At 40.2% G+C, this 27803-nt stretch overlaps 1 protein-coding gene across 7 annotated transcripts in view; it reads left to right on the top strand.

The window, feature by feature from the left end:
- Positions 1-27803, top strand: part of cacnb2a (calcium channel, voltage-dependent, beta 2a) — a 68197-nt gene that overhangs the window by 23164 nt on the left and 17230 nt on the right. For 4 of the 7 annotated variants that reach the window (XM_040043803.1, XM_040043805.1, XM_040043806.1 and 1 more), the window contains exon 3: positions 22561-22680. In XM_040043803.1, coding sequence (XP_039899737.1) covers positions 22561-22680 — 120 coding nt within the window. Of the gene's footprint in view, positions 1-9666; positions 10008-19227; positions 20026-22560; positions 22681-27803 lie in introns of those variants that run through there. The other 3 variants (XM_040043807.1, XM_040043804.1, XM_040043808.1) reach the window with 3 other exon arrangements.

The following is a 27803-nucleotide window of genomic DNA, read 5'->3' as shown; positions in this document are numbered from 1 at the left end:
ATCATGGGCCTATACTGCTGGAATTCCATGCAATATACATTAAGTGAAGCTTAGTTTTTAATCATGGGTTGTTGTGGGACTGTGTCTTGTATAAAGCCACTGATGCTGCAGGTGAAAGGCAAGCTGCAGGGTCATCTTTCTCTTCACATGTGAAGATAACTCCAGCTGGTCCAGTGAAAGAGTCAAACAGCTAAATACTTTGTGGCAGACTCTTTCTTTTATAGTGCAGGACCATTTACCCTGTGTTATTTTATATATATGGCAGTGTCGCTAAAGCTTTTGTCTTGTGAGTCCTCATAATTCCTTGCCGGCTTGTGGCAGATTTTGATTGTTTTGTTTTGTTTAGTTCATGAATTTTTAGAAGCAGTAAAGGAAGTTGTATTGTGCTGTTAGATTATATGATTATTTTTATATCATTGTAAAATGACTAAAAAGTGAATGTCTTTGTAAATCTTTGACTAATCTAGATGAAAATGCTAAGAGCATTTTTTTTTTTAATTTACATTACATATTTACATATTTACATTTATTGGAATTTTTCTGTCAGGTGAGAAACGATGAGACAAGGCAGCACAAATAAATATTGCAAAGGTCATGCACTTAAACGCGCACGAGTGGGAAATCACTCATAAAACCTTTGCCCCAGATCACGTGTGCTGTAAAACATCAGTAATGTAGTAGAATAAAACTTTTTTATTAACAAACAACAACAAAAAAAATAAAAATTCTGCACACACATAATATATTTCTAAATGTTTAGATTGTAGTTTAGTCCACAATCTACCACAAAGGTAGGTAAATTTGCAATGCTATATGATAAATTAACATAATATTATAAAATAGACCAGTACAGATTTTATTTTAGTATTTTGGATAGCAAGAAGCAAAACATAGAGGGAGTAGGATAATGACTCCTGTAGGCTGGAGCCTTCCTCTTCCCACAGTGACTTCAAGCGACCAGATCTTCACAGTTTCTAACCATGTTTCATGTCAGTCATTTCTTCTGCTCTAAATCCTGGATTGGTTGAACGGCCAAAGCAGATTTAAATCTCCTTACTGAGAGAAGCAATCATTACAAAGTGAGTCAGGGGATCAAGTAGACATAAGCAATAACCCCTGTGGGTGTTTTTATGTGGAAGGTGGATTGTCATCCCTCCAGAATAAGGATGCACTCTACATAGAGAAAGATTGAATGGCACAAGGGACAATTGCCTTACAGCAAGACGCAGGTCTGCACAAAAGTGGATGAGACTATGTTGTATACATGTGCTGTGACAGGAAACTAAACTCATCGCGGTGTGTTCAGAGACATGGGTCTGAAAATGGACCAGTAACTAACCCAAATACAGTTTTTATAATCAGAACCACTCAACACTTCCCCCCAGCTCTGTGGAGCTTTTTAGTGCCTTTGTGCTCTTTTTCTTTTTTAATTCAGTCTCACTGCTTTCATAGTGTGAGATTATTCCCAGTTGTTCTTCTCAGGGGGGAAAAAAGGAACAAACAACTAATGGCAGGCAGTGTTAGTGATTAGATATTTTCCAGCCAACTAATATACTCATTGTATGAAATATACTAGGTGTAAAAAGGTCAACTAGTCTAAAGGATAGAAAACACTTAACATTCAAACTATTTTGTGTGTATTTTGTATGAAATCATTAATCACATCCCTTATTTATCAAATCATGTTTCAAATGTTGCTGAAATGTGCAGCACATGACGACAGGTGTAACATTGCAAAGATTAGTTTGCAGAACTTAGCTAATCTTAGCAGTGCTGGCAGCAGTAGTCCTGGTTTCTTCCAGGCTAATTTCCACACCACGGTGCAGAATGTGGTTACACCTGGCTTCATTTGTTTGGTTATTCCAGTTTATTCAGTCAGAGCCCACATGGCGCTGCAGCGCCGATTAGTGGCAGGTGGCACTGTAACATCTTTTGAACTGGTAATTGTCATTGTAGATGTATAAAAGAAGCTGTTGCTGTTAGCGTTTTTGGTGCCAAATAGCAAGGGCAGAAATGTTTAAACGTCTAATCGCACACATTCCTCTTAGTGACTAGCTGATGTGCTCAGTGGAGTCTTTCTCTCAGGAGCTGGTAGACAAAAACTGGACTACAAAACAAAGCTGTCTTATTAAACACATGGCACAGAAATATTTATCTAGTAAATATATATTTAACGACCGCTCCATGTCAGGACTGTTTCAATTATCTCTCTATGGCCAAAAGTTTAATGTAAGTCAAGAAATCAATATAAGTCAGTGTCTTAAGTGAGCTTGTATGTGAACTGAATTACCAGCTGTCAGGCCATACATTTAACTGATTAAAAATGACTGGGCCCAGGCTCTGTGCCAGAACCGTTTGGAGTGATGAAAGTGTTTCTCTGTCTTTGTCCATCTTGTGCCATCAGTGGATCATACAACTACTGCATTTGATACTTATGAAAATGTGTTTGCACACACAGTGTGAGTGCATCATCCTCTTCTTGTGTGTTCCTGACCTACACGTGACTTTATTGGTCAGAGCAGTACCGATTTGACGACTGAAGAGTTTTTCCTATGAGTCCATGTGGAACAGCCGATGCGTTGATGTGTTCAGCGAGCGTGAAGTGAGTCAGTTTAGCACCACACACTGCACTGCAGCCGCCAGAAGTTGTACATTGTTGTTGAGTACAGTAATAAATGCCAGCGCTTCGGACTTCATCAAGTGTTTGCTTCCCTTAGCTGTTCACAAACTCTGAGCTCATGATCTTCATTCCCTTTGGCGTGCTTGACAAGCTTCCTTTGTCTCCACGGACTAAACACATCTTGGGACGGGTAAGATGGAGTCAACTTTTCAGTAAAGGCTTTGCGATTTCTTTGCTTTCTTTCTTTGGAAATTTCATGTTCTCTTTTATGATTATTTTATTTTAAGAACAGATGAGAAATGTAAGTGGTGTGGGCGCAGGTTCAGTGCTATTCTTAGGTTTGGTACACATGCTAGCGGGATGCCCTTTGGTGATGTGGGGGAAGCAGCAGTCGAACTGTCGAGATGCTCCGAGAGGCAACAGGAAGCAGAACAGCTGTGGCTTCTGTCTCTCTTTCTCATCCGTCTCTTTTTCTTTCTCCATTATTTTTCTCCGTGTATCTCTCTCTCTCGTTCCCCCTCCTCTTCGTTCTCTCACCATCTGTAATTAGAGATGGTCCCTGGGCTCAAGTGGCCCTGCATGTACTGTAGCTAGGTAACATCAGTCAGATGTTGGCTGCAGGCCCTGTGGGTTTTATTAGATTAGAATCACAGTCAGGGGATGGATTCTCCAGCTTCATCTGGAAATTTTGCATCGGGATGCTATTCCACCTTAATCCTTTATACTCATTTTTATCTGGTGTAAACAGTAACTTTTGTTTTGTTATTTTGTTATTAAAAGTATCAGTACTTTATATTTTCTCAAAAACCTGTCTTTCAGTTTAATAAAAATAAGCCAAAACTTTCAAATCTGTGATTTATTACAATAGATTTGTAAATGTCTTCATCCATGTTATTTATAAATGTAAAGCTATAGCAAGCAGAAATTATCTATGCCACTTTACGCCCAAAGATAACAAAAAAAGCATTTTTGCTGTTCAGTTATTAAGATGTCATAGCTTGTTTACAGAAACCAAACTGACAATACTGTAATTTCTTGATAAGGATTCATTTGTAGGTATTTGTAGGTTACCACTTGCATGTATTAAATTAAAGAAATTAACCCAAAAAAAGATATAATGTCTTAATTAGTGAATTTTAGGAGTGCTGGGGGTAGACAGCAAGTAGTTGCTCCCTCTTTTTAAGATTATGCGTTTAAACTAAGACCCAGGTTGCCTGTAGTTTGCTTGAAAGACACCAACTTGTCTGCAAACACTTGCAAACTAGATAAACTGTGAAAAGTGTGACACAAAGAAGAAGCAGAAGTTTGCCTTCAAAGTAAAAGTTGCAGATTTTGAAACGTGTTGTCTGCAATGATGAAGCACAAGTTTTACTAGCCCTAGGCTACTATTGTGACGAGTGTTTGCAGACAAGTCAAGTTTATTTCTATAGCACATTTAAGAACAACAGCTTTGGACAAAGAGCTGCACATCTAATATAATCAAATAACATAAAAAAATAGGACAAAATGACGGTTTACGAAAAGAATCAGAGAAAGTCAAAGTATTCACATCTCATTCTTATTGCAGTTTTCAAGCAGCTTAAAGTGTCTAATGTTGCCGAGTTCCTGATGAAGAAATAGGTTGTTCCAGAGTTTTTGAGCAGCACAGATATCTTCTGTGCTTTAAACTAGATTTAAAGATCATTTGCTCAGCAGACCTCAGTGATCTAGGCGGGAATGCGCAAACTTAAAAGATCAGAGGTGTAAAATTGTGCCAACCTCTGGAATGCATTCAAGGCATTAAATAAACTCAATTCAGGAACTGATTGGCAGTCAGTGCAGGGATGCTAATATAGGTGATATGTAGTCTTGCTTGCATATGCCAGTTATGAAGCGTGCCACAGCATTTAGGACCAGCTGCGGTTGGCTAAGCAGCTGAACCTGAATAAAAACTATTACAGTAGTCAAGTCGAGGCCTAAGTTGACCCGATTCTGGCTCCAGCTTTATATTTTTTATACAGACACAGGACTGATATCAAGCTTTTCATCTAACTTGGGACAAAAAAGTTATAAACACATTGATTTTATTTCTGTCTAACAAATCAGCTAAAAAAACAAACATGAGTGCTGAATTTGGATCCAAAACCTTTAAAATTCAAGCATTTGACTACATGTGAATTTATGCAATAACTGCTGATTGTCTCAAGACTTTGCAGGATCATCTGAGTACAGTAAATATGTTCTTGTGAAAGTAGGGTAAGAAAATCAAATTAAAGTAAATGGTAGATTTTTTGTACGGGGATTTTTTTTATAGACAAAAGGATTCATTTAGCAGTTCTTGAAAGCCTCTTGGAGAGTTTCATTTATATAATAGCATTCTTGGCAGGGCAGTCGCCCTTAGGAGGGGCCTGTCTGACATTTCCTCAGTGATCTAATTGTAGTGTATTTTAGCCCATTAGTGGTCTATTAAAGTTTGCTAAACATCATTTGTATGCCTTGTTATGATCGCACTTTTGACAGAAAACAAAACACTGTTCATGTTGTTAGTGATTGTCTCCATCTCTGGCGATACGCCTCGGTCATAATCAATCAATTATCGTCAGTGTCTGCTATTGCTTTGTCTCTTGTTTATGATGTCTTCAGTGTTATGATGTTGTATTGATATAAGGCGGATTAACTCATGAACCTGAGTGCTTCATCACTTGCAAGTGCGTGCGGCAGTGCTGAGAGGTTGTGTTTTGGGCTATTTACTTTGAGAGTGGTAGCAAGTGTGAAGTCACACTAGCATGAAAACTGCCCACTCCTGGTTTGGTGGTCCGGTGCCTCGAGAGACTATCCTGTTACTGAGTGTACACAGGTGTGATCCGTTCGCTTAACCCGATACATCGAACTGCTCTCATCTGACTTGCTTGAATTGCAAAACTGAATCTTCGTTTCTTCTCTTCCTCTGAAGATGCTTGGAGCAGAGGGAGGCTGATCTAAAAATAGTGAGATGTAAAGACCACGCTTGGTAATGAATTATGCATAATCACTAAGCTTCAGTAAATTTTCTAATAGCTTCCTAGAAATTTTTTCAAGTGGTTACATCCCATCATCTTCAATGTAGTTCTTAAATCACAAAGTCTGTTAGCACCCAGATGATACTGTAGGTATGATAGATGAGGGACAAGCTAAAGAAGCAGGGTTACTTTAGGGTTTGAGGAGTATTACAGGTTGACAGGTGTGGAGATTTTGGAGTGATATTATATAGCACTCTCACCAACATGATGAATACTCAAAATAACATTTTTGATAATGGCAATCGCCATTTTTAAAAACTTGAAGAAGAGGCACTAAGCCTCCACTGGTAAACAAATGGTGTCCCAGTATATAAAATGGTTTCTCCTCTTCATTACCAATCTGGATATATAGTATATTTGGCCTTCTACCATATTTAAAGCTTGGAACGCTTTTAATGTCTTGGTTTCAGGTAGTAGAGCTTGTTGTCCATTAATCAAAAGGTCGATGGTTCGATCTCCATCACCTTCATGTGCTAAAGAGTCCTGGCAACTATTTCCATCTTTGTGTGCTGAAATGGAAGCGCCAAACTGAAGTCTTATATATTTTGCAATAAGTGAAGTGCACAATTTTTCTTAATTAGGCTTTTATGAAGCATCGCCTTTTTTATTTTTTAAAAAGGCTTTAATCTCAAGCTTGAAAGCAAATGCACCTCGCCAAATTAAATAATTAGACACATAACCCCCATTGAAACCCCTTTTTGTTTGTACACTTCTGCAACAGTGTCAGTCTAAATCGGCGGTCTCCAACCTTTTTTGCACCACGGACCGGTTTATGCCCAACATTATTTTCACGGACCGGCCTTTAAGGTGTCGCGGATAAATACAACAAAATAAAACTAGTACCGGTACCGAAAAAAAGATTTATTTATAACACACGTGAAAAGACCCAGGAAAACCGAGTTAACGATAAAAACGATAACAAAATAACGCTGAAAACCGATAAAAACCCTGAAAACCATACATTTCACACCTGAGCCTCAACTCTCGCAGCCCGGTACCAAATGACTCACGGACCGGTACCGGTCCGAGGCCCGGGGGTTGGGGACCGCTGGTCTAAATATCCAGCTGGGCACATTGGAAGGAAATTCCCATGAGCTGCTCAGTGTTAAAGGAAACACGTTCAAATTAAATGTTCTTCATTCAGACTCAATTTTAAATCAGCACCTTTGCAAAAGAGCAGCACAAGGTCAAATAAAACAGATGGTTTTGAATATTAATATACGCGAAAGATCGCAGCTTCATCAAATCAGGTCAGCCTCCACAAGGTGACTCTTTTTTTAACTATGAAAGGAAACAGCTGTTGGTATTGTCTTTTTTTTTTTTCAAAAGTGAATGAAATTGGGATGTTATATTGATTCCTCTCCCATGGTCCAATTACTGTATGCTGGTTTTGTAAGCTATCCTTTTTGGCCTTTATGTACTTGTCAGTGTGAGAGCCTGCTGACGTCATTGTGTGCATGTATACTGATCAATAAGCCAAAGGCAATGCCGGCACTCATTTCTGTGGCAGAAGCAGAAGACATTGATCTGTCAAATCCCGAGCTGATAATCATAGTGATGCCTGCTGGCAGTGAAGAATGCTATTACGTTGTGCTATATTTACTTTATAGCAAAATAAAACAACTAATCTGAACTGTAACTTTATTAATTTGACATCGATTACACGATTACACATTTAAATAAACTTCACTGGCCTAAGCATAAAATCTTGGCAGGGTTGGCTGGAGCCTCATCGCTCGATAAACATGCTGTCATTTTTATGCATTACTTTAATTTAGTAGGATCTTAAAAATCTCTTTTTATTTAGAGTTTGCAGAATATACCCTGATTATTGTGAATTTTTGGCAGTATGTAGCGGATTTTACATGCAGAAGTCACTTTTGGTACACGTTCAGAGACACGGTATCACACTTTCTGATCAAATGTCATCACGCTCAGCATGTTAAGGTTTTTGCCTCTAGCATTTAGCTTAATTAGTCTGCCTTTCACCTTCTCACCTTGACCTCATGTTGCCATCAACAGGGTTTAGGTTAGATCTGAAAATATTAATGTGCAAAGGTTTGAGATACTCTAGATTCGTGTCTGTCATACTGTACCACCAGGAAGGCTTCTGCTCTGCTTCTAATTCATCATGCATGACAGTAACTCCAAACATACAGCCACACAGAAACATTGGGGAAGAACAGGAAGTCCTGCAACTGTGTAAAATGTGGGCCAAAGGCCTTAAAGATCTTACAGATTGTACACAAGTGAAGCAAAAAGAACCGGTGCTACTTTGAAGGCAAAAAAGTATCAGAGATCAAAGAAAATATCAAAACCGACCATCAAAATTTGAGCTCATGCTGCCGATTGAATGAAGCCTGTCTGTACATAGAGTCGCCATCCTGCCCTTGATGAGGACATGTTGTTCACATTTAATGAAGGACTAGGAGCTTAAAAACAAGGTGACTGGACTGGACTAACAGAGAGTGCACATTTCCACACAGTCAGAAAAAAAAACCCATAGAATAAATGTTTTATTTTACATATAACCTTTTCCCTGAAGGATACATTTTAATGTAATCCCCCTCATATCACAAACATTTAAATTTGCAACTATTTTTCCAGTAAACTGTAACAATTAATTATTTTTGAATTATGTTACTCTAATTTTGGAAAATCTTTGGAAAACACTGGTCAAGACTATTAGAAAATGTACTTTGTAACACTTTTATTACCTAAGGGACAAAAATCTTTTTTCTTTGTCAAGGGGCCAGAAAAATGTACAAACATCTGTTTAGTAAGGCGACATAGTCAATACAAAAATAGTATAAAAACCAATCATACTTACATGCTTAGTAACCCTCCCATGATACACATACTGATTCATGAAGAGTGACACAATTGAAAGAGTCAAGACGCATTTTTTAAATGATTTTATATTACACAACAGTGGAGTTCAGCTCCAAATAAAAGAAATAGAGCTTAAAACCACTGTTGCAGTGACATGAGGATGACTATACCACGGTGTGTCACGTGCCGAGCAAACACCCTGAATGATAATCCTCAGAAAGGGGTTAACCCTGATCAAACCAAATATTCACAATATAATCTAGGATTTAGGCTGGGCTGCCCAAAACAACATTTTCTCTCCATCAAAAAGGGAAAAAAATACAAATCTGGGTTTACCAGATTGTCAAATGAAGCTCAGAGCTTGTATAATCATCCAGGTTGGACATTAAATGGCACAACTGCTTACTCACTTCTCATCTGTGCTTTTCAGTTTGTATTTTTCCACTGACTGTGCTGCATTCCCCTGTTGTTGCTCCCCTTTTTGTAACCAGAAAATTAAGATTAGTTAAAGGTTTATTTTGCAAACTATGACTAAGCTTTTACGTCACGTGTTGAGTCATGTTTTACCACTATTAGATTACTGAACATCTCAGCCTGTGTACGATCTGACGTAACAGCAATGTGATGAAAAAGCACACATCACAGCTTCGTCACTGGCTCTGATCATAAAGAGATGGATCTGAGTTTCTTTAGAGTAACCGCTGCAGTTTTAAATGCCAGTTTACATGGCTATAATGTCAGACATGTAAGAGTTGGGTTTGTTTTTTTTTTACCTTACTTTTGTGTCATTAAAAGACCAAACGGAAAATTTCCCACTTTTTTCCCACTGATGATGAAAGCAAATATAGCATTCTGTCGATGTCGCGAACGTAATCGCTTCCTGACGTTTTCTAAGCAACATGTGTTTAGACTAAAGTTCAAGCCCTTTAAGCCTTTGTCTCTACCGAGTGTAACCTCTTGAAGGCGAAGTGGAACACATGTAAACTTCCCAGATCACACACTCACACACAGACATAAAAAGCTTCTGCAGCTGCTTTTGGTGCTTTCTGGAATTTTCAGGCCGGCCCTTTCAGTCGGAGATCTTACTTCCTAACTAGCTGTATGTGTGTGTGTGTGTGCGTTTGAGACAGAGAGTGTGTGTGTGGGAGGGGAGAGGGGCACGGGGGCTTGTTTTTGGGGCTGGAGGACGGCCGCAGCGCTCCAAAGGAGTGCTCTCGCAGCGTGGGAACGACGCTTGTCTTTTCTCTGCCTCTCAGGGACTAAAGTAGGCCAAAGAAGGACTGAGAGGAGCTAACTTTCTCCTCCAGATCCAACTTTCGCTGCTCAGGCTACAGAAGCAAAGCTCTGGAGCCAAGACAAGGGGATTTGTAGGAGTGAAGCAGTCAGGCTGGTAGGAGTTCCTGTACTCCGTGAGAAGATGGGCAGCAGCTGAGGAGATTTTCTCCCAGCCCGGCTGAACAGCAATAGCAGTCAACTGGGCAGAAATGTATCACTCTGGCAGTGAGGAGTCAGATCTGGTAAGTTTGTATAAACATGCTTTCTGCCGTGTCCTTTTCTGAGCCTAGCTTCTTCTTTACTTTAGACAAAGAGGGAGGTTCTTGTTGGAGAATGGAAGATATCAATGTGATATTTAAAGGGGTATCATCACACATAAGTGATATTTTACTCCACTGGTGCTTCAACAGAAAGTTAGTGAGGCTCTTTCTCAAGTTGCACATGCTAACTCTCATGCAGCATGCTCTTAAGACAAAGAGACTCATGTGAGCAACCAGTATGAATTTGTGAGCACCGCTGCACGACCACTGCTAGCCTGTAGTGAGGAAATGAGATGGTGTTTAACAAATGGGGAGAGGGAAAGAAAGTCAACAGCCAGGAAGAGGTAGGTTTTTATATACAGAGACCGGTAGAGAGCACATACCTAGGCTCAGCCTGAATGTTTTGTTTCAAAAAGAGGTTCTTAAAGAGTATAAATGAGTGAATGTCATGTCCAAGAGACTTTCTAGTTAGTATCTCAAATATTTACTGTTCTGGTTGTGTGTGCTTCATGTCTTTGTACGGGTGAATGAAATGATTACAGAAACCTTTAAAGTCTGCTTTTTGGCAGTGGTTGTCATAAATAAAATACCAGTTTGATAACACACATCCTAACAAGCAGGGTTTAGACCCCAGGAGCTTCATTTCAGATACTGGTGTAGAAGCCAAACACCTCAACAGTACAAAATTTATCAGGTTGAATTTAAAGACAATGAAAATATTTCCATTTGATGAAACGCTTCAAGTATAAAAAAATTAGATGTAAAGTTTAAAAAAAATTACACACAACAGTAAACAATCTGTTTTAAAGAAGTTGGAACAAAATCATATAGATTACATTTTGCATGGATGATGCAGAAAACCAAAGGGATTTTTAGAGACTTTCCTTTGGTGTGCCAAACCAGGTTAACTAAAGCAAATAAATCATAGCTGCAACATTTAAATCCCCTTCTTTATACTGAGCTGTCAAATCAGATCTAGTCTGATAAACACAGGACCTGTGGAGGTCACTGGCACTAGGACATCTAGTAGGGGCTCCTTTAGGGTTTGTAGCCAGTGGGGTGGGGACTACATGGCTCGGGCTTGTTCTAGCACATTTATGGATGCTCACTCAGCTTGGGATCTCAAGGGTTTTGACTGCAGTGTCATCATGTTGAGTTTTTGTCATCTTCCTTGAGCAGTTTTTGTGCTGTGGTGTGCTAGAGAGAAAATGCTCCCATCCACATGGATTCCAGGACTAACACTTTCCCAGCAGCAACGTTAAGCAACGCTCTGCTGGGAAAGTGTGTGTTTATTATTCATTCTTACTCTGTGCATATGTTCGTTGGGTCCATGTTCTGACTTTGTGGATGACTTGTAGCTATATGATAAACTATCTGATTAGCAAGTTGGTTGTCTTCACACACCCACAGAGAAGCATTTGCTTGATTACACGAGGTGCGTGTTCACGGGTTGTGGTGTGAACCTAGCCCTTTTGACTGACTGAACCCACTCTCTACGACTGCCTCCACTCGACTTGGCTTATCAAGCAGCACCATCTTTTCCAAGCGTGTAAGTGTTAGTGTGTGAATTTCTGTGTGCCACTGAGAGCTGTGGATAGGTGAGTTTACAGGCCTGATTATGAAGAGCTGTTTGGAAGATAATAGGTCAGAACATTGCAAAGGACAAAGTGTGTTTATCATATACAGGGAAATATTGTAGAATTACCATCAGCCAGTTGTTCCACTGCACTAAAGGTAAATTGCACCCTTTATAGAGTTGAATACATATTCAGGGTTTATTTTTAATAAATTAGAGCTTTTCACTAATCCTGTGTGTATGTAGGGTTGGGGGCTCTGTATATATAGCAGACTAAAGTAGGGAGGTTTGAAGGGAGGTTTTTTTGTTTTCTTTAACTCAGAAGTGGTTGGGAAATCCCAATTTGTTCCCAACAGGTCAGTTTTTCGGAAATCGGTCCAGAGTATATCATTTGTCGGTAAAATAAATGAGGCTGAAATACTATACTTGTGCACAGTGCCAGTTGTAGTATGATTTGTTTTACACCACTGAAGATGGTTAGCAGCTCGTGCTGCTCTCTAAGCCAGGTCTCATCAATCATGCGTCTGCTTTGTACACCAGGAAACTGTCAAAATATTGATGATGCAAGTAAAAAATAGCAGCACAGAGCAGCCCTCAGTCCTTTTTACCGTATCCCCCTTATCAGATATTTCATACGGTGATGCTGTTTCTTCACAAAGGAACCAGAGTGTGAAGAGGGAGGAAGAAACTAGATCTTGCTGTGAGGGGATTCACTGCTAATGAGACCAATTTCTCTCAAAGGACGTTTGCTGCTGGTTGTAGGTAAAAATTTACTGCAGGAAAGGGATTAGCACATAATCTGCAGTTGTAGGGGACCTGTTACTCTGCATTTGTCTTGCTGTAGTGTTATAGAAACAGTGCAGCAGAATTGGAGCAAACATCCCAACAGTACATGTTCATTTGTAAGTCATGTAGTCATAACAGCTGAGCACAGAACAGTGCCTAATAAGGATAAATGAGTATGGGTTTATGGGGAGCTGTTGGCCTGTTATCAGACGGAAATGTCAAGTCGTTATATTTCACTTCCATCTCGAGTCTGACACTGTCTACTCTGACTCGGTGGGTATCTGGTTTTCTACAGCTAGTCTCTAGAGACCCCTGAAACTAACATCAGCCTTGCCAGGTAGTCCTTTAGGTAAATGTAAGTTCTCTTTAAGTTGTACTAAAATTTGTTTGAAGTCTACTGAATCTACTCTGACTTTGATATATTTGTAGTGTGTGATTGTTTTATTTGTGTGACTGTGATTATAACTACAAAAGCTCTTTCATTTCACTGAGAACTTTTACCCAGTTTCTATAAGTTGTATTAAAAATGCTGACGTATTTTTAGCTAACACTGGCTGTTTAAAATGTCTGTTTTATGGTGTGTAGCTTGAACTGTTTGATGACGGTGTTAATCTCGCCCATGGTTCTGATTGGCTTGTCCTTCTTTTGTTTAATATCTCAATGAGGACAAAGCAGTCAACTTGGTGGAGTGGACAGATTAAAGAAGTCTGTAGCAAAGAAAGACAACTACTCTGACTTGCATCATAAAGTTTCAATTGCAGGTTTTAGCAGTCAGTTGTTTGATGGAGACTGAATTCAATAAAATAGCCATACATGGTGCATACAAACTTTTCATTTAGCAACAATGTGTCAGGTTGTTATGCAGAAAAATATTGTTACACATTAGTCATTACTTTTTCTTTTTTTTTTACCAGTTAACAATATAAACCTGAGGCTACACACTCCCACATACCAACACAAATCCTTATTTTAATGAGGACACACATATGAGCTTCCTTTTAGTGTTTACGTATGAATACAAACCCGACTACGCAAAGCAAAGTCGAAAAGTGACTTCAAAGCGATCTTTAAAGTGATTCTACTTTAGAAAGGTGAACAGGTAGAAAAGTCTGACTGCTCATCTTTGTTACCTGTTGAAGTTCATGCTCTGGCTGCTGGTCTTAGGTCAGCATGCACTCAGCTTCCTGGGTTCTTGGCAACATTTATGTTAGCATGATGTGTTTGCAGAGTCTTGCAAAGAGCCATAATTGTGTTAGCAGTATAATGCAATAAAAATGCAAGTAATGTCCAGATCTCCTGTAGATCGCACTACCATTTTCCTCCTCTGCCACATGAAATGTAATCAGCTGATTGCAGCTTGAGTGAATCGTCCCAGCATGCAGATACCTAAAGAAACCTTTTAAAACAAGTCACGGCACAGTTGTAACTGCAATATAGTTACTTAATTTAGTGCAATAACACTCCAAAGGTTGATTCTGTTCATCTGGACGCAGCGTTTCCAGTGGGAGAAAGTCACTTGGATGAGTGACGAAATGTTTCTCCCACTTAAAACGCTACGTCCAGATGAACAGAATCAACCTTTGGAGATTTGCTTACCTGGATGATTGAGCATGCATCAAGACGTTAGTGCAGTAACACATTATCCAAGTTCATTCTATCTAACATTCACACTCCGATGAATGCATCTGAGAGCAACTCGGGATTCAGTTTCTTATTGAAGGATACTTGGAGCAGCCAGGGATCAAATGACCAAACTTCCGATTAGTAGATGACCTTATGTACCCACTGAGCTACGGCTGCAGCAACTGTTATGTTGTTCTTCTTATCTTGTTTTCAAGTAACCAATCATTAAAAATAATCAAGGATAATTTCCAGTGTACTCTTTCTTGCTGATTCCTCCCTGTTTTGGTTAGTTATCTTATTCAGTAGTGATGTCTGATATTAGTTACAGTTGAATAGTTCAAAAGTTTCCCTTTTATATGTTTTCCTTTCATTATTCTAAAGTTTATCAATGTTTTGGTCTTACTTTATGTGACCAGTGATCAAAGGCCAGTAAATAAATGCATGTTTGAAATGCATACCTCCTCTCAAAGCAACCTGCCACGAGGCTTCTTACCAAGTTTCTAACTAGCCTTTAATCATGGTGCACTCCGGGATCCTGTCATGTAATCGACAGCCAGTGGGTCCATCACCTCGATGGGATGGTGCACTTATCTAATGCACTGGCACATGGAATGCTGGGTAAACACTTTCTCAGAGGCCTGTCAGTGTCACCTTGACGTCCATGCAGCCAATCCCTCTTTTGCAATGGCAGAGAGATCATTAGTCCTCCCCCATTTCTGTCTCTCTCCTTATTTCTTTCATGCACACTTTCGTTGTCTGTTACAAATGTAGCAGGAGTCTGTTTCTGTCTAACTTTCCTGCTCACTTTGCAGTCATTCCTGTGTTCTGTGTTAAATATTAGTAACCATTCCTTGTAGCGGTCACACATCGCTCACACTTGGCTGTCATGTCTGCTCCCATTGTCTTCGTTTGATGAAGGAGACGCTGTTTGTGGAACGATGATTTAATTGACTTTGTGTAGTGGCTTTGAGTGAAGTGGCAGTGATGGACAGATGGCTGGGAAAAGAAGCTTTGGTTCCAGCCAAGAATGAGTCATGCCAAGCTTGAAACTGCAAGCACACTCGCTCAGCCTATTGTCAGCCCACTGTAGTCAACTACAGTCTGTGTGCCTGAGCTGTAGATGGCTTGGCATGAGCAGTAATCTTCCTTCTTCAGCAGGATATGAGTTACAGTACGGTATACTGACCACAGTATCTCAGTTTTACAGTGATTGTATGCTGCATCTTAGAATTTATGTAGTGGTTATTTGTTTGTTAAGTTAGCAGACTGCACAATAAACTGCTGATTTTTGATTCCTTCTTTAAATAACTTTTATCTTGGCTTTGCTCTTTAGGATCAGCAGTGCCCCCTTGCCCTCCAACTTTTAAGTGTTTGTTACTCATTTCTGATTGGATATATTCACAACTATATCTTACACAATTGCCACATTATCCCATCAGCAAAATATGCAATTAGTGCTAGGTTTAAAAAAAAAAAAGCCTGGCAGATGAATAAATGAGCCTGGGTAGATGCACCTTTAGCTGCAACAAGCAGTTCATCACAAAATGCTGTCGGTCTCACCCAACTGAGATTTAAACTGGCATAATGAGTGGTCTCACTATCGTTATTTCACTAATCTGCATATATACAATTAAATAGCCATCAGTGGAAGTACTAAAAGATAGAAATAACTCATATGGCAAGAAGCAAACACATTAATAATCCAGAACTGTGACAAAGTCGTTGTAAAGTGGGATGAAGGGCCCAAAATAAACAAAACAAATACCAGCACAGTGCTTTGCCAGCTGTTGATGAGTCACTGAAGGCACATGACAATTCTCTTCATCCTTCAGCAACAGAGTCAAGGAAACACAAGCCGCTGAAAATCTCAAGAGAGAGAGAGATGAGAGATAAAAGAAGCAGAGTAAGAGGTCAGGATGGATTCAGAATGAATGGGAAAAGGTGAAATAAAGTGCAAACAGGAAAAAGGAATGCGAGAGGATATTTAGGAAACCACAAGAACAAGGGACATGAGTGCAGACATGAGTGAGAGTGCAGTGCTGAGCTTGAGTTAGGTCGCAGAGAAAGAATCGAGAGTAAAACTGGTAAAACTGACTAAAAAAAGGCCAGCGTGAGCACTTTATAGCCTGCTTAAATAGACTCCATGTTCTGCATGGCTAAAGCTCTCTTTTTTTCCATAGTGGACATGTACTGTATAGAGTAGTAGCAGCAGACTCTAAAAATGAAAATAGAAGCTCTCGGATCATGAAGAGATTCCCTGGTGTAATGGCTTCACCCAGCGTAAGTGATTGTGTCAGATATAAGAGGCAGCAACAACTGAGTCAGCTTCCTCTTTCACTGTGGATATTTCCACTGTGATTTGTATGTTCTAGTGTAATGATCTCCATCCTGTCGCTCCATGTAGAGGTCAGTGGCGGTCTTGCAGCAAGTACCTCGGTCTAAATAAATCAATAAAGGTGATGTAGATATCTAAGGACCTCTCAATTCCCCACCTCCACTTTTGCCCATTCTGTGTGCTGCTTTTAAACAGCCACCCCTGAAACGAAACCTGTTCTCTGTCCCGAGTCTAAAGCCATTTAAGCAGCTCTAAATCTCTGTATTAAATTTTCTGGCACAAGTTGACCAAGAACTGATGATTTCATTTCAGTAAGCATTTTGAATTTCAGTCTCATTTTTGCACTTGATATGATGTCAGGACCTAATTGGATACTGGATACTTCTTGTGGGAAACATAGATGTCGGTAGCAATTTTTGAAAACCATTCTAGTCTGTGTTGTGACAACTCGCAGCATAAATGAAAATACTTGACCTGTTGGGAATAGTCTCGGCACAGTACTAGCATTTCACTTCCTCAAGCAATGCTATTTAGTACTCAAGTGTCTCGTATCATATTTGGTGGCAAATGTGATGTGATATGTGGCTTTTTGCAGAGCATCAAACTGCTGCGCTCGCTCAGATGTTTGTTAGCGGTACACCGAATTTTCATCTCCTTTTGATGGTGACGTGCTCACCCAATCTGCTGGGTGAGCCCAGATAGAAAGAGAGTACTTCTCCTTATGGATCAGAGCGACACCATACTGCTGTTAGATTATTATTAGTGTCCTGTGTGTGGTGACACAGTGCTGTCAGTATCACAGGTCAGGCGTGTCGGGCAGCCGGAGGCTTGTTCTGTCGCTGCAAGTTTCCATCAGAGCGCAGCCTTCACAACTCCACCAGCCTCCTCCCCGGGCTCCACAGCTCCACGTTCAGAGCATCTGTGCCCTGCCCTTAGAGCTCTGCGGGCCAGTGTCAAGCCACCAGAACAAAACATATGTGACCCTCGCATGATTTCATAGTGCTGTGGACTGGTCTACTGAACTGCTGCATTTGAGGATATGTCATGTTACGAAGGTTCTCATGACACCTTTTCTTTTAACTCTGACTGTGCACTGGCTTTTGTTTTGTCCACCCTTTCTGTTCATTTGGTTCTAAACTATAATCAGATAAGATTAAGATTAAGATAATTGGCCTTAACAATATAAAATTACATTAATTATCCTTCAGCGTTTTCCTTTGTGTACAGAGTGTCACGAAGTGCCTGTATTGAAAAGACCTAAAGTAAATGGATTCCTGTCATTTGTTGCTTTTGATAAACACCAATGATTAGCGTGTCATTCAGAGACCTACAGTTAGTGCTCCTCAGGGAGTTGCTTCACTGGCCAGTTTAAATCACTCGTCCCACAATTTGACCCCTGACTCAAATGAGCACAGTCTCCTGACAGGTCACACTGACACACATCATGTGTCAGCAGAGCAAAAAAAAAATCATTCTGAATAATCCTTCTGCAGGGTTTAACTTCTGCTAGTCCTATATGAGGATGGGAAATTTTTAATTAACGTTGTAATTATTCTCATTTGTCCTTTGTGGCTTTGCAGTGCTCTGCTCACATGTAATGAATCAGCACTGATCTGACAGGAGAGGATTTAGAGCAGCTTTCACCTCACAATCCCTGCTGCTGAGAGCAGAGGGAAGAAGACATAATTAAAAAAGATACAGTATATTAAACTTATTTCAGCATAATGCATACAGTGCAATGCTAATTATTCTTCTTATTTTCTTTCTATAAAATGTCCAAGGTGGGCATTTGCTCCGCAGTTTAAAGTCCACAGATATTGATCTTTAGAAAGTGTGTACAAAAACACCTCAGACAAGAAGTTATACAGAGAAAACACGCTGCACTTGTTTCATTAATGTTGAAAACACTGTTTGTTTGTTTTTTAAATCTATTTTGTTTTGTTTTTTAGACTCACAGGAAATATGAACATCGACATGTTCAGCATGATTATCTACAAGCCTGCTCCTTAATTCCTCTAATTTCTTAAATAAAAAGCCAAGTGGTTCAAAGGCAAAGCTTCTTTTAGGGACTCCCTGAGCAGCTGACCTTGAAGTAACAATGATGCAGAAAATACCCACAATTAAAAAGCTGATAACAACAAATTTCTGGCATTTTTGCTTTGAAATGAAAATAAAGAACTGACGGCCAGAGCAGTTTATTTTCTGTCAGTTGATCATATGATAACTTCCAGCTCTACCAACAGTTTTGTTTAGCTTTTTTTGCTTTGCTCGTGTTGAAATTCTTGAGTGTTTGTTCTGATGTGTTGCACTGATGTGTTGAAATGGTAACTGGCTGGTTTCTTCCATGCAAAAATGTGCTTCTTTTCTCTTTTCATTACATCATTGTGAAATATCCATGTTGGGTTTTAGGACTGCATTGTTTTTGTTTTTGTTTTCTTTTGTTTGGGTTTTTGTTGTTGTTGATAAAACCAGCAGCATTTTGCTTTTCCAGAGGAGGGAGTACAACGAAAAGTTGGAGAGATAATGCAAGAATAGATATGAAAGTAATTAAAGATGCAGTTTTAATGATTCGTTTGCATTCTGACTTGTACTTTGGATCCTTCCTGAAAAAATTATGAGGTGACATCAGTTTCAGCAGCTATAAACAGCTCATATCACAGTGTGAATGTAGTGCGTTTGCACATAGAAGACAGCACGGTGCACGGTTGGCACATAAACAGTGTCCATATAGCGCACGCACTGCCCAGCACTGGTCACTGCAGAGACACAAGGAGCAGATGGACTGACTGTGAGGGGTAACTGAAGGAAAAAAATAAGAGAGGAGTGACAGAGGAGGAGGAGGAGGAAGAGGAGGAGAAGGGGTGGGTAGAGACAGAGATAGAGAGGCAGAATCACTGAAGTAGTACAGGAGGGCTTGTGAAGGGGAGTGAGCAAGACAAATACTGACAGGCTGAGACACAGAATGAGAAAGGGAGAGCTTCCAGCACCTTAAAGGCAGCAGCAGCAGCTTCATTAGTATCAGGAGGAGAGTCGGTCACATGCAGCCACACCGGGACTCATGTAGATAAACCGCTTTTACCCATCGCTTATGGAGCAGCAGCACAGGGAGTCTACAGTGGAGGACAACAAGGCTGGAGCCAGAGCTTTAAGGAGAGGATGAGAAGCATCACTGCAACCTGACTCACACCGGGAGTCAGCCTCAGCACCTGCAGCGGCAGACTGAGCACTCCGGCTATCAAGGAGACTGGGGCAGACGGGGAGAGAGCTGCTGAGATTATGCGCGGGGCAGAGAGCTCCTGTGGATTCCCCATCTTTGGCAACAGCAGCAGCAGCAGAGGGGGCAGGAGCTGTGGCTCTACAGACAGCAGCCGAGCTAGCTGGAGCTGCAGAAAAACAGGAAGCTCTAAAGCAATTCATTTATCGAGAGATGAAGGTAGCACTTACAGCCAAGGTGTAACAGGAACCAGCTGTCGATGTAGCCACAGTGTTGAATGTACCTGTAGCCAGAGCAGTGACGGTAGCTGCAAGGTGACCACAGCAGTGCAGTCAGGTGTAATTGTAGTAGAAGCAGGGGGGCAGTGGCTCAGGACCCTGAATGACCAGTGTGGCTGATGAAGGCCACCTGGATCCGCTTGCTGAAACGAGCCAAAGGAGGTCGTGTCAAGAGCTCCGATGCCTGTGTAAGGGGACTTTTGAGTGTGCTTACATCATGAAAATCAGTGTGTTCTGTGTGCGTGCACTTGTGTTTTGTGCGTCTGTGCTTCCTTCATGCATCCATCTATCAGTCAGCAGTGCTGGGGTCACTCTGGCATTGTTATGTATTGCCTGGTGATGATGAGAAGCTGGGTGCTGTTATCAGTTATGGCTGTCAGATTCTGGGCAGAGCTCCATATCACCTCCCTCTGACCTACTGGGACGGTGTTCTCGATCACGCTTCATCTTTAATCGTGACCTGAGTAATGATAGCAGTCCAGGTATGCTCACCTGCACTTTTCAAGTAAAAAAAAAAAAGGTTTATGTGCATTAAATAATAGTTATAGGCCATGATAAGGAGCAGCATTTTCCAAAGAAGTAATTTATACTGTAGGTAAAAATGTTTTGAAAACCACAGGTGGATTGAAAGCAAAAGAAGCCAATACAGCCAATACAATCTAGCTAATTAACGTAGTTTAAAATGAGCTGTTTATTTCAGGTGAGAGGGATGAGAAACAGAGAGGTGATTGATGTAAAGAAGGGCTTTGTCGTAGATGGAGGAGATAAATTTTAATAACCTTGTTTTATCAACAGCAACAAAACTCGTCTCTTTACTATAGCGTAAGTGGAGAGGAGGCACGATCATCCTTCATATGTATGTGATGGCTGGATAATTCTAATCAGGCACAGAGTGAGGGAGGCTATTTTTAGCTCAGACAGAAACAGAGTGTAATGGTGCAGTGAGATGAATGAAAGACCTTGTGTGGGTGTCAGAGAAGCGTGCAGGTAAGGATAAGACTCATGCTGTCTTCACTTAGTTAAGAAAAAACCCCGTTTTATCATATACCCTGATAATTACCTGAAACTGGAACAGATTTGATGTTGATCTGCAAGCGCAATATTTTTTTAATACCCACAAATAAGATAACAAAACTTTTTATCTCATATTTGTGTTTTTCATCTGTACGTCCGGATTTATGCCAGCATAAATGTGGCTACTAATTTCATGTTTAGTATATATCAAAATCAAATCCAAATTAACACATTTTATGAATGCATTATTTAATAAATTATGGAATAGAAGAGTATAATTTCAAAGAAAAAAATCTATATATAGCAGCTTATTCTGCTTCTCACTGGTTGATTTTTTTTTTTCTATACTTTAACTGATTTTGACAACATTTCCAAATGTCCACGACAGCTGACGTTAGGAGCGTGGCTATATCAAAATTAAATTTACATGTGTGTATCAGAAACTATATATTCCAGCTTGTTGTGGCTTCCACGATCAGTTTGCTGCTGCTATGCAGCTGTGTTTGATGTGCTGTGAAGTGATTTGTGTTGCACTGCTTCAACGAAGGGTGCTTTAAAACAACTAAAAAACTGCTATAATATCAAAATCAGGGCTATATTTGTTCTAAATATGAATTATGAGAATAAGACTCCATTCTGGATTGTTTCACAATCTCCTCCCATGAAACTACAATCTCCCTCTCATGATTTGGTGTGGCTAATCTACTTGTGAATGACACGCGTTCCAAAATAGGTTCTATTCATATAAAGGTAATTTTTAACAAATGGTTGACCTAAAAAAAACGTGTCATGTGTTTTATTTCTTCCTCTCATGCTTCTAATAACTTTCCCAAATGTCAGAAACCATTTTTTTCATGGTTGTATCTGTGAACATTTTTTAAGTGTAGAAAAAAAAGCGTGCCCATCTGTTAGATAGTTTACTCAGTAAGCCTGAAAACTTTGCTTTTTCTTTTCCTTTACCAGAGTGTTCTAACTATGTGTTAAAGCATGCAAGCATTGCTTTATCTTCAGTAATTATTTATTGTATGCGTGCGTTTTCATTCAGCATCTAACAACTTGCTGTATATAACTTCTGGTGTAATGGTATGCGCTCAATGCGCTGTGCCCAGGAGTGTATGCTAGGTAGTCTTGTGTGCACTGGTATGTGTGAGTCTGCATGTTTATGAGTAGATTTGTGGCAACCACATATCACACAGACATACCAGGATCTGGTGTTCCTCAACATTTCCCCCAGTGTTTGACACAGAAAGATGACAACAAATCTGCAGGCAAGCAGCTAAGAGAGAGCTAAGTATAGACAAAGAGCTGCTATGATGTGATCGTAAGAAAGACAGTTTGTGTCCTTTGGCACTTTGTCTCAGAAAAAGAAGAAGTGTCAATGATTTTCTGTAGATTAGACCAGCACAGCCTTCCTTTGTGCTCAGGATCTGATGAAATCAACTGAGAATCCTTTCTTTGAGTTTAACACGTCAGTCTGTGTGGGGGTGTTCGCACATTTCTAAGTTGCACAATCTCCAAAGTTTAACGTATCATCAAAGAGCGTGGGGAGCGAAAAGCAAATCGTTTTCCTCGGTGTCCTCAAGATGCTAAGAATCTCAGCACGTCTTGGCTGATAAAACCGGTCATTTTTAAAGTGTGAAACCAAATGGACAAGCTCGTGTTTCCGTGCTGTTGTGTCACTGAGTTTTTACTCCTTGTGTCTTCTGCAGGGTTCGGCCGACTCCTACACCAGCCGTCCATCAGACTCCGATGTGTCCCTGGAGGAAGATAAGGAGGCAGTCCGCAGAGAGGCAGAGCGACAGGCTCAGGCACAGCTTGACAAGGCCAAGGTTGGTATTCTAAACCCTGAGGTCAGTGACTACCTACTAGCCTCAGTAACAGCAGTTTGTCATCAGCATTTTATAAGTTGCACCAAGTGGGATTTCCAAATGTGAGGAGAGCAACCAACACGAGTTTGTGCTTCTCCATGATGTCTGTGTTTGAGTTGAAGGCACCAGGACTGGTTTAGGTGCTGGTGAAGTTACCTCTCACTAGAAAGACTTCTTTTCTTCTAAAAGATGATGGGAATCCAAGTTGTTTATCTTCTCATGGGATTGTCACGATGGATAGGACATGATTGAGTCATTGTGAGTTGTTAAGGTCAGATGGGTTGACATGGGAATGGTGGTTAAATTGCCTGGGATGGGATCTCAGGGATGCAGAATAGATTAGTAATAGTTGGTCATACATGGCCTCCTTTATGTGTTTATACACAACTCCATATTTAATCCTTAGGTATTATTAATCTCTGCCTGTCTTCTACAGTGTGTCTTTTGTTCTGTCTCCCTTTTCTAACTCCCAGCTGGTCGTGTCAGATGGCTGCTCCTCCCTGAGCTTGGTTCTGCCTGACGTTTCTTCCTATTAGAAGGGAGTTTTTCCTTCCTGCTGTTGCCAAGTGTGATAGTGGGAGGGACGCACCGCTGGTACATAAATACAATTGAACTGACATTTCTCCTCTTTGCCCAAAATGTGAAAATATTTGCCCTCAAAAGAGTTTCCCCTTTCCTGTAAGTGCAAATACACAGCTGAGTCCTGTCCTGAAGAGGTGGTTCTCCAGTGTTTTACACCTGTGAAGTTGTTTGGTTTCTCCTTTGTATTAGTCCAAGGACTCCTCACAGCATTGCTCAGCTTGTTTTTTCTCGGTTTTGGGATGAACCAGTTTTTGTCTGAGGGTTTTGCTGGGACTGAAGGTCACCAGCATGTTATGCTTGGACAAACGATTATTCTGTGTTTCTCAGTCAAAGTCAGAAGTTTTCTGAGAATCTTGTGAATAACTTGAGAACAAGGTGGCATAGTATTTTGAAATCAGTACCATAGGTGGATCTACTAGGAGACTGAGAGGTAGGGCTGGTGGCTGCCAGTATTTATTTCCTTGTCTCTTGGCTGACTTGATGAAGGCCCAGTTTGGATTGCCACATGTTTTAAGTGCTCTTTTGATGTGTGTTTGTTCCTTTTCTTTTCTCTCTGCCTTAAAGGGAACATTCTCTGCTTGGTGGTGTTTGTGTTCCAGTGGGTGGTGGGATTCAAAGAGCAGGTACTGGTGTGTGTGTGTGTGGGTTACCAGTAACCGTCAATGTCGAGGCTTCTGTCCTTCTCAATGAGCACTGCACAGTTCGTGAATGGTAACCTGTTTTCTTTGGTATCCGCTGTGGTGAACTTGTTTGTGTCTGCTGAGTTGATATGTTCAGTAAAAGATTTTGACTCGGGTGATTTTTTTTAAACCAGTAGCTGCGTGTAGTTTCTCTGAAAGAGCTCAAAATTCTGCTTTCCACTTCCTTCAGGTACAGTTTGGTTGCATGAGCTTCATGCTTTGAGAGTAAAAACTCATATGAAAAAATAGGGGCTCCTTGGTGGGTCCACTAAGCTTCCAGTAATGCCCATTTCACATTCTAGCCAATGGCTTTACTTACTGATTGATAGAAGTAGAAGTGAAGAAGCTAGCAAATATCTACAGATGTAGTAAATGTTTTAAAATTAAACAGGCAATTAAAAATGCTGATAGATCTGTTTACAATAAAACTGCACCTTCAGGAATAAGGTTTGACTGTGTTTTCAATTTATTTTAGTCTGACATAAACATGCGATGGTTAGGATTAGGGGTAAGACACTGCAGTCTTGGGAAATATGGAAATACAAATGTGTGTTGTAGAGAGAAAAATTGGTTTATTATGCTTGAATGAATGATGGCATGCATCACACAGATTGTAACATAAACTTTACACTGCTCTGTTTGTTGTTGAAAAGCTGAGTCCGCTTCCTTTTTGGCTTCTTTTCTTAGTTTCCCAAATTTTTTTCACATTAACAAGCAAGCAGCTACCATTTTCTAAGTGATAGGGGGCCACAAGTCAGGATACGGTAGGGGGCAGGGCCAGGTAAAGGAAATAGTTTGAAAGTTTTAGCGCTTCAGGAATATTGTGGTCAAAGTTTCTGTGTAAAGTTGTTGTAACTTGACTTGCCTTCCTTAGATCACTGACTGAGACCTTCATTAATCATTTAAAGTGCTCATTTTAAAATATATCATGTTCTACTAATCCTAAACTAAATCAGTAGACAGTCTTCCTGGACTGACTCAGAGAGAAGCAGGAAATTAGAGCTGATTTTAGCTGGTTTTTCACATGAAGAAAAGGGCTGTCAGGGACCGGTGATGTGAGAGGTTAGGGGCCTTGGAGGGCTCAGCTTCACTGTTTATCAGAGCTTCGCCTGCTCTGTTCTGCTCTGGGCCACAATTAGCAGCATATAAACAAACACACACACACACACACACACGGCAGAGCAGGCTCTCTCTCTGTGTGACAGGAATTGCAATCAGAGCTCTCTTCCACTGAATGACTTAAATCTCTAGCACTGTTAAGATTCGTGCCTTTGATCTGTGAAATAATTCTCCTATCTTCAATGCACATTGTGTTTTCCCTTCCTGCTCGGCAACTCGCTAGATAGCTCATGGTGCTCTATTTTTACATATTAATTCACGCAAATGTCTGAAAAATGAGTTTATTGTCTTTCGTTGGGTGTTTAGTGTCTGTAACAGCTAGTTTGCTCATTAGCTGTAAGCCTCAAGCTTTTGGCTATCCATCCGTTTGAGCAGAGATTTTCCTTGTGCTGTCTCTCGGTCGGGGTTGCTCATGCTGTAGCTGGCAAAGACTAATTAAAAAGATAAGTTGGCTTTACAGATAACCTGGCATAGATTACCCCCGCTGGCATTTTACATGACAGATGACTAGTAAAAAATAGCTTCTCAGTGGTCTGGCCACCAGAGCAAGAGCAGGCTGGGGTCAGAGGAAGTGCAGACTCTCCGGCTGTGAGCCTTTATGGGCAGTAATTCATAATCACTTCCCCTACATGCCACTGATATTTGTAAGTGAGATAGCGTTGATGCCCGTAATGCTGATTTTTCATCGACTTGAAATATTATTTCAAATGCATTCACAGATTCACGCACACTGTCACCATCTGTCTGTTTCTAATTAGCCTTAAATGGGCACATCAAAGTCAAACCAATCACTGAGAGTAGTTAGCTTGTAAAAGGATGGTTTAATATCTCTAGAAGCAGCTGAGAAAATAGTCAAATGATGACTCAACTACAGGAAGCAGGACTTTAGGAGAATGAACTGTAGTAAAAATGGGATGTTTTCTGCTGTTTTGATTTTCATGTTATTGTATTTATTTATTTTTTTTTTAGGAGCCATATCTATAGGTATTTTTTGATTGTGAGCTACAGTGCTGTGCAAAAATCTCAAACTGGAATTGTTGTTATTAAAGTGGTCTTAAGGAATATTTCTTTCTGAAGGCCTTTGCTGAAGATGTTCTTTGGACATTGGCTGCTTTTTCACGGCTGACCGTTTTCAGAGGAATGTTGTTTGCTTGTCTTTTTTTTTATTTGTGTGTTAAGCATCGTTCAAGCATAAAAAAATGCACCTTACTCAAAGCATGAACTAGTGTTGGACAGTTTAGCAAAAACCCATTTGCTAAACCCATCAAACAAGTTGATTCACACCAAAGCCAAAAACTTGTCATATCACTGCATGGTCTGCAAGTAGAGGACAAAAGAAGAATTGGCAGGCCTTTAAAAAACTAACAAACTACAGCCAATGAACAGAAACTAAAAGTCATGTCTTTAAGAAAAACAAAAGAAATCTGACAAGACCTGAAAGATCGAGCTTTGAGCTCTTCAGTCGATCCAGTCTTGATTACCGTTCACTGAAGCCTTGTTAGAAATGGTCTCAGTGGAAACATGGCTGTCAAGAAGGGAAACAGGGAGGAAAAGCTGAGGTCTGCCAAGTTACACAAAAACTGGACTGAAAATCAGTGGCAACAGGTCTGATGAAGTGATGAATCCAAATTTAAAGCTTTTACTCTGAATCATTGCAAGTATGTCTGGAGGAGGTCAGGAGAGAGGTACAACAGTGAGTGCTTACAGCCATCTGTAAAACATGGTGGAGGCTCTGTCATAGTTTAAGGGCTGGAATTCAACCAGCGGTGCTGGGGAGCCTGTCAAAAGTAATGGAGTTATTAATGCAGAAAAGTACCGTCAGATTTTGGTCGACAGTGCAAAACCATCTGAAAAGCATCATCATTTTTTAGCATGACAGAAACACACTGCTGATGCAGTAAAAACATACCTGGATACAAAACACACAGTGGAGCTCCATCAGAGTCCAGACATTATTGAAAGCAGTGTGGCATCATTTCTACAAAGAAAATTACATAAAGAAATAGGGCTGGCAGCACTGTGCAAACATATCAGCCTATCAGCAACATTTTTGAATGTCAGTGAGTGATGCTTATCTGTTATTGGCTAAATGTTCAAATACGATATAAGAAAGAGTTCAAAGAATTCAAGACAAAGACTTCTTTGTACAAATTTTTTGCCTTGTATTAAATTTCTGCATCAAAATATAAATAAGTGATGGGCGGCTCAAGACTTTTGCACAGTACTGTAAAAGAAGAGTGACAGTTTGACATATATTGTATTGACAGCCAAAGACTGCTGCATGGTTTATGGTCGTTTTTATCATGTTATCTTTTTGTTGGATATCAGTTGTATTTTCTAAATCTTCAGTCGCGTACTTGAAGTATTGGAGATTTCTTTTGCTGTAGATGAAGCCAATTTTCCCTCACTCTAGTTAAGTGTCACTCAAGAAGCTTTAACATAACAACCGTGGATGCAAAAAGCAATTTGACTATGTGGATGAAGGCTTGATTTATGAAAACAAAGCATAATCTCACTCCAACTATAAACTCCAGGCATAATAGGACTGGCAGCTGCAGTGGTCAAGTCAATATACAAGTATATACCAAAGGAGCCTTTGATAATTATAGAAACATCTTCCCACACGCTAGATTAATGATAGTTATGGTTTCCTTCACGTCATATAATAATAAATTTTACCAGTTCTCTGTACAGCCTAAGGCC

The sequence above is a fragment of the Simochromis diagramma genome, unplaced genomic scaffold (genome assembly GCF_900408965.1).
Source record: "Simochromis diagramma unplaced genomic scaffold, fSimDia1.1 OVJJ01000602.1, whole genome shotgun sequence".
Taxonomy (NCBI): domain Eukaryota; kingdom Metazoa; phylum Chordata; class Actinopteri; order Cichliformes; family Cichlidae; genus Simochromis; species Simochromis diagramma.
Note: the sequence above shows the minus strand (reverse complement) of the source record. Positions and strands in the feature narration are given on the sequence as shown.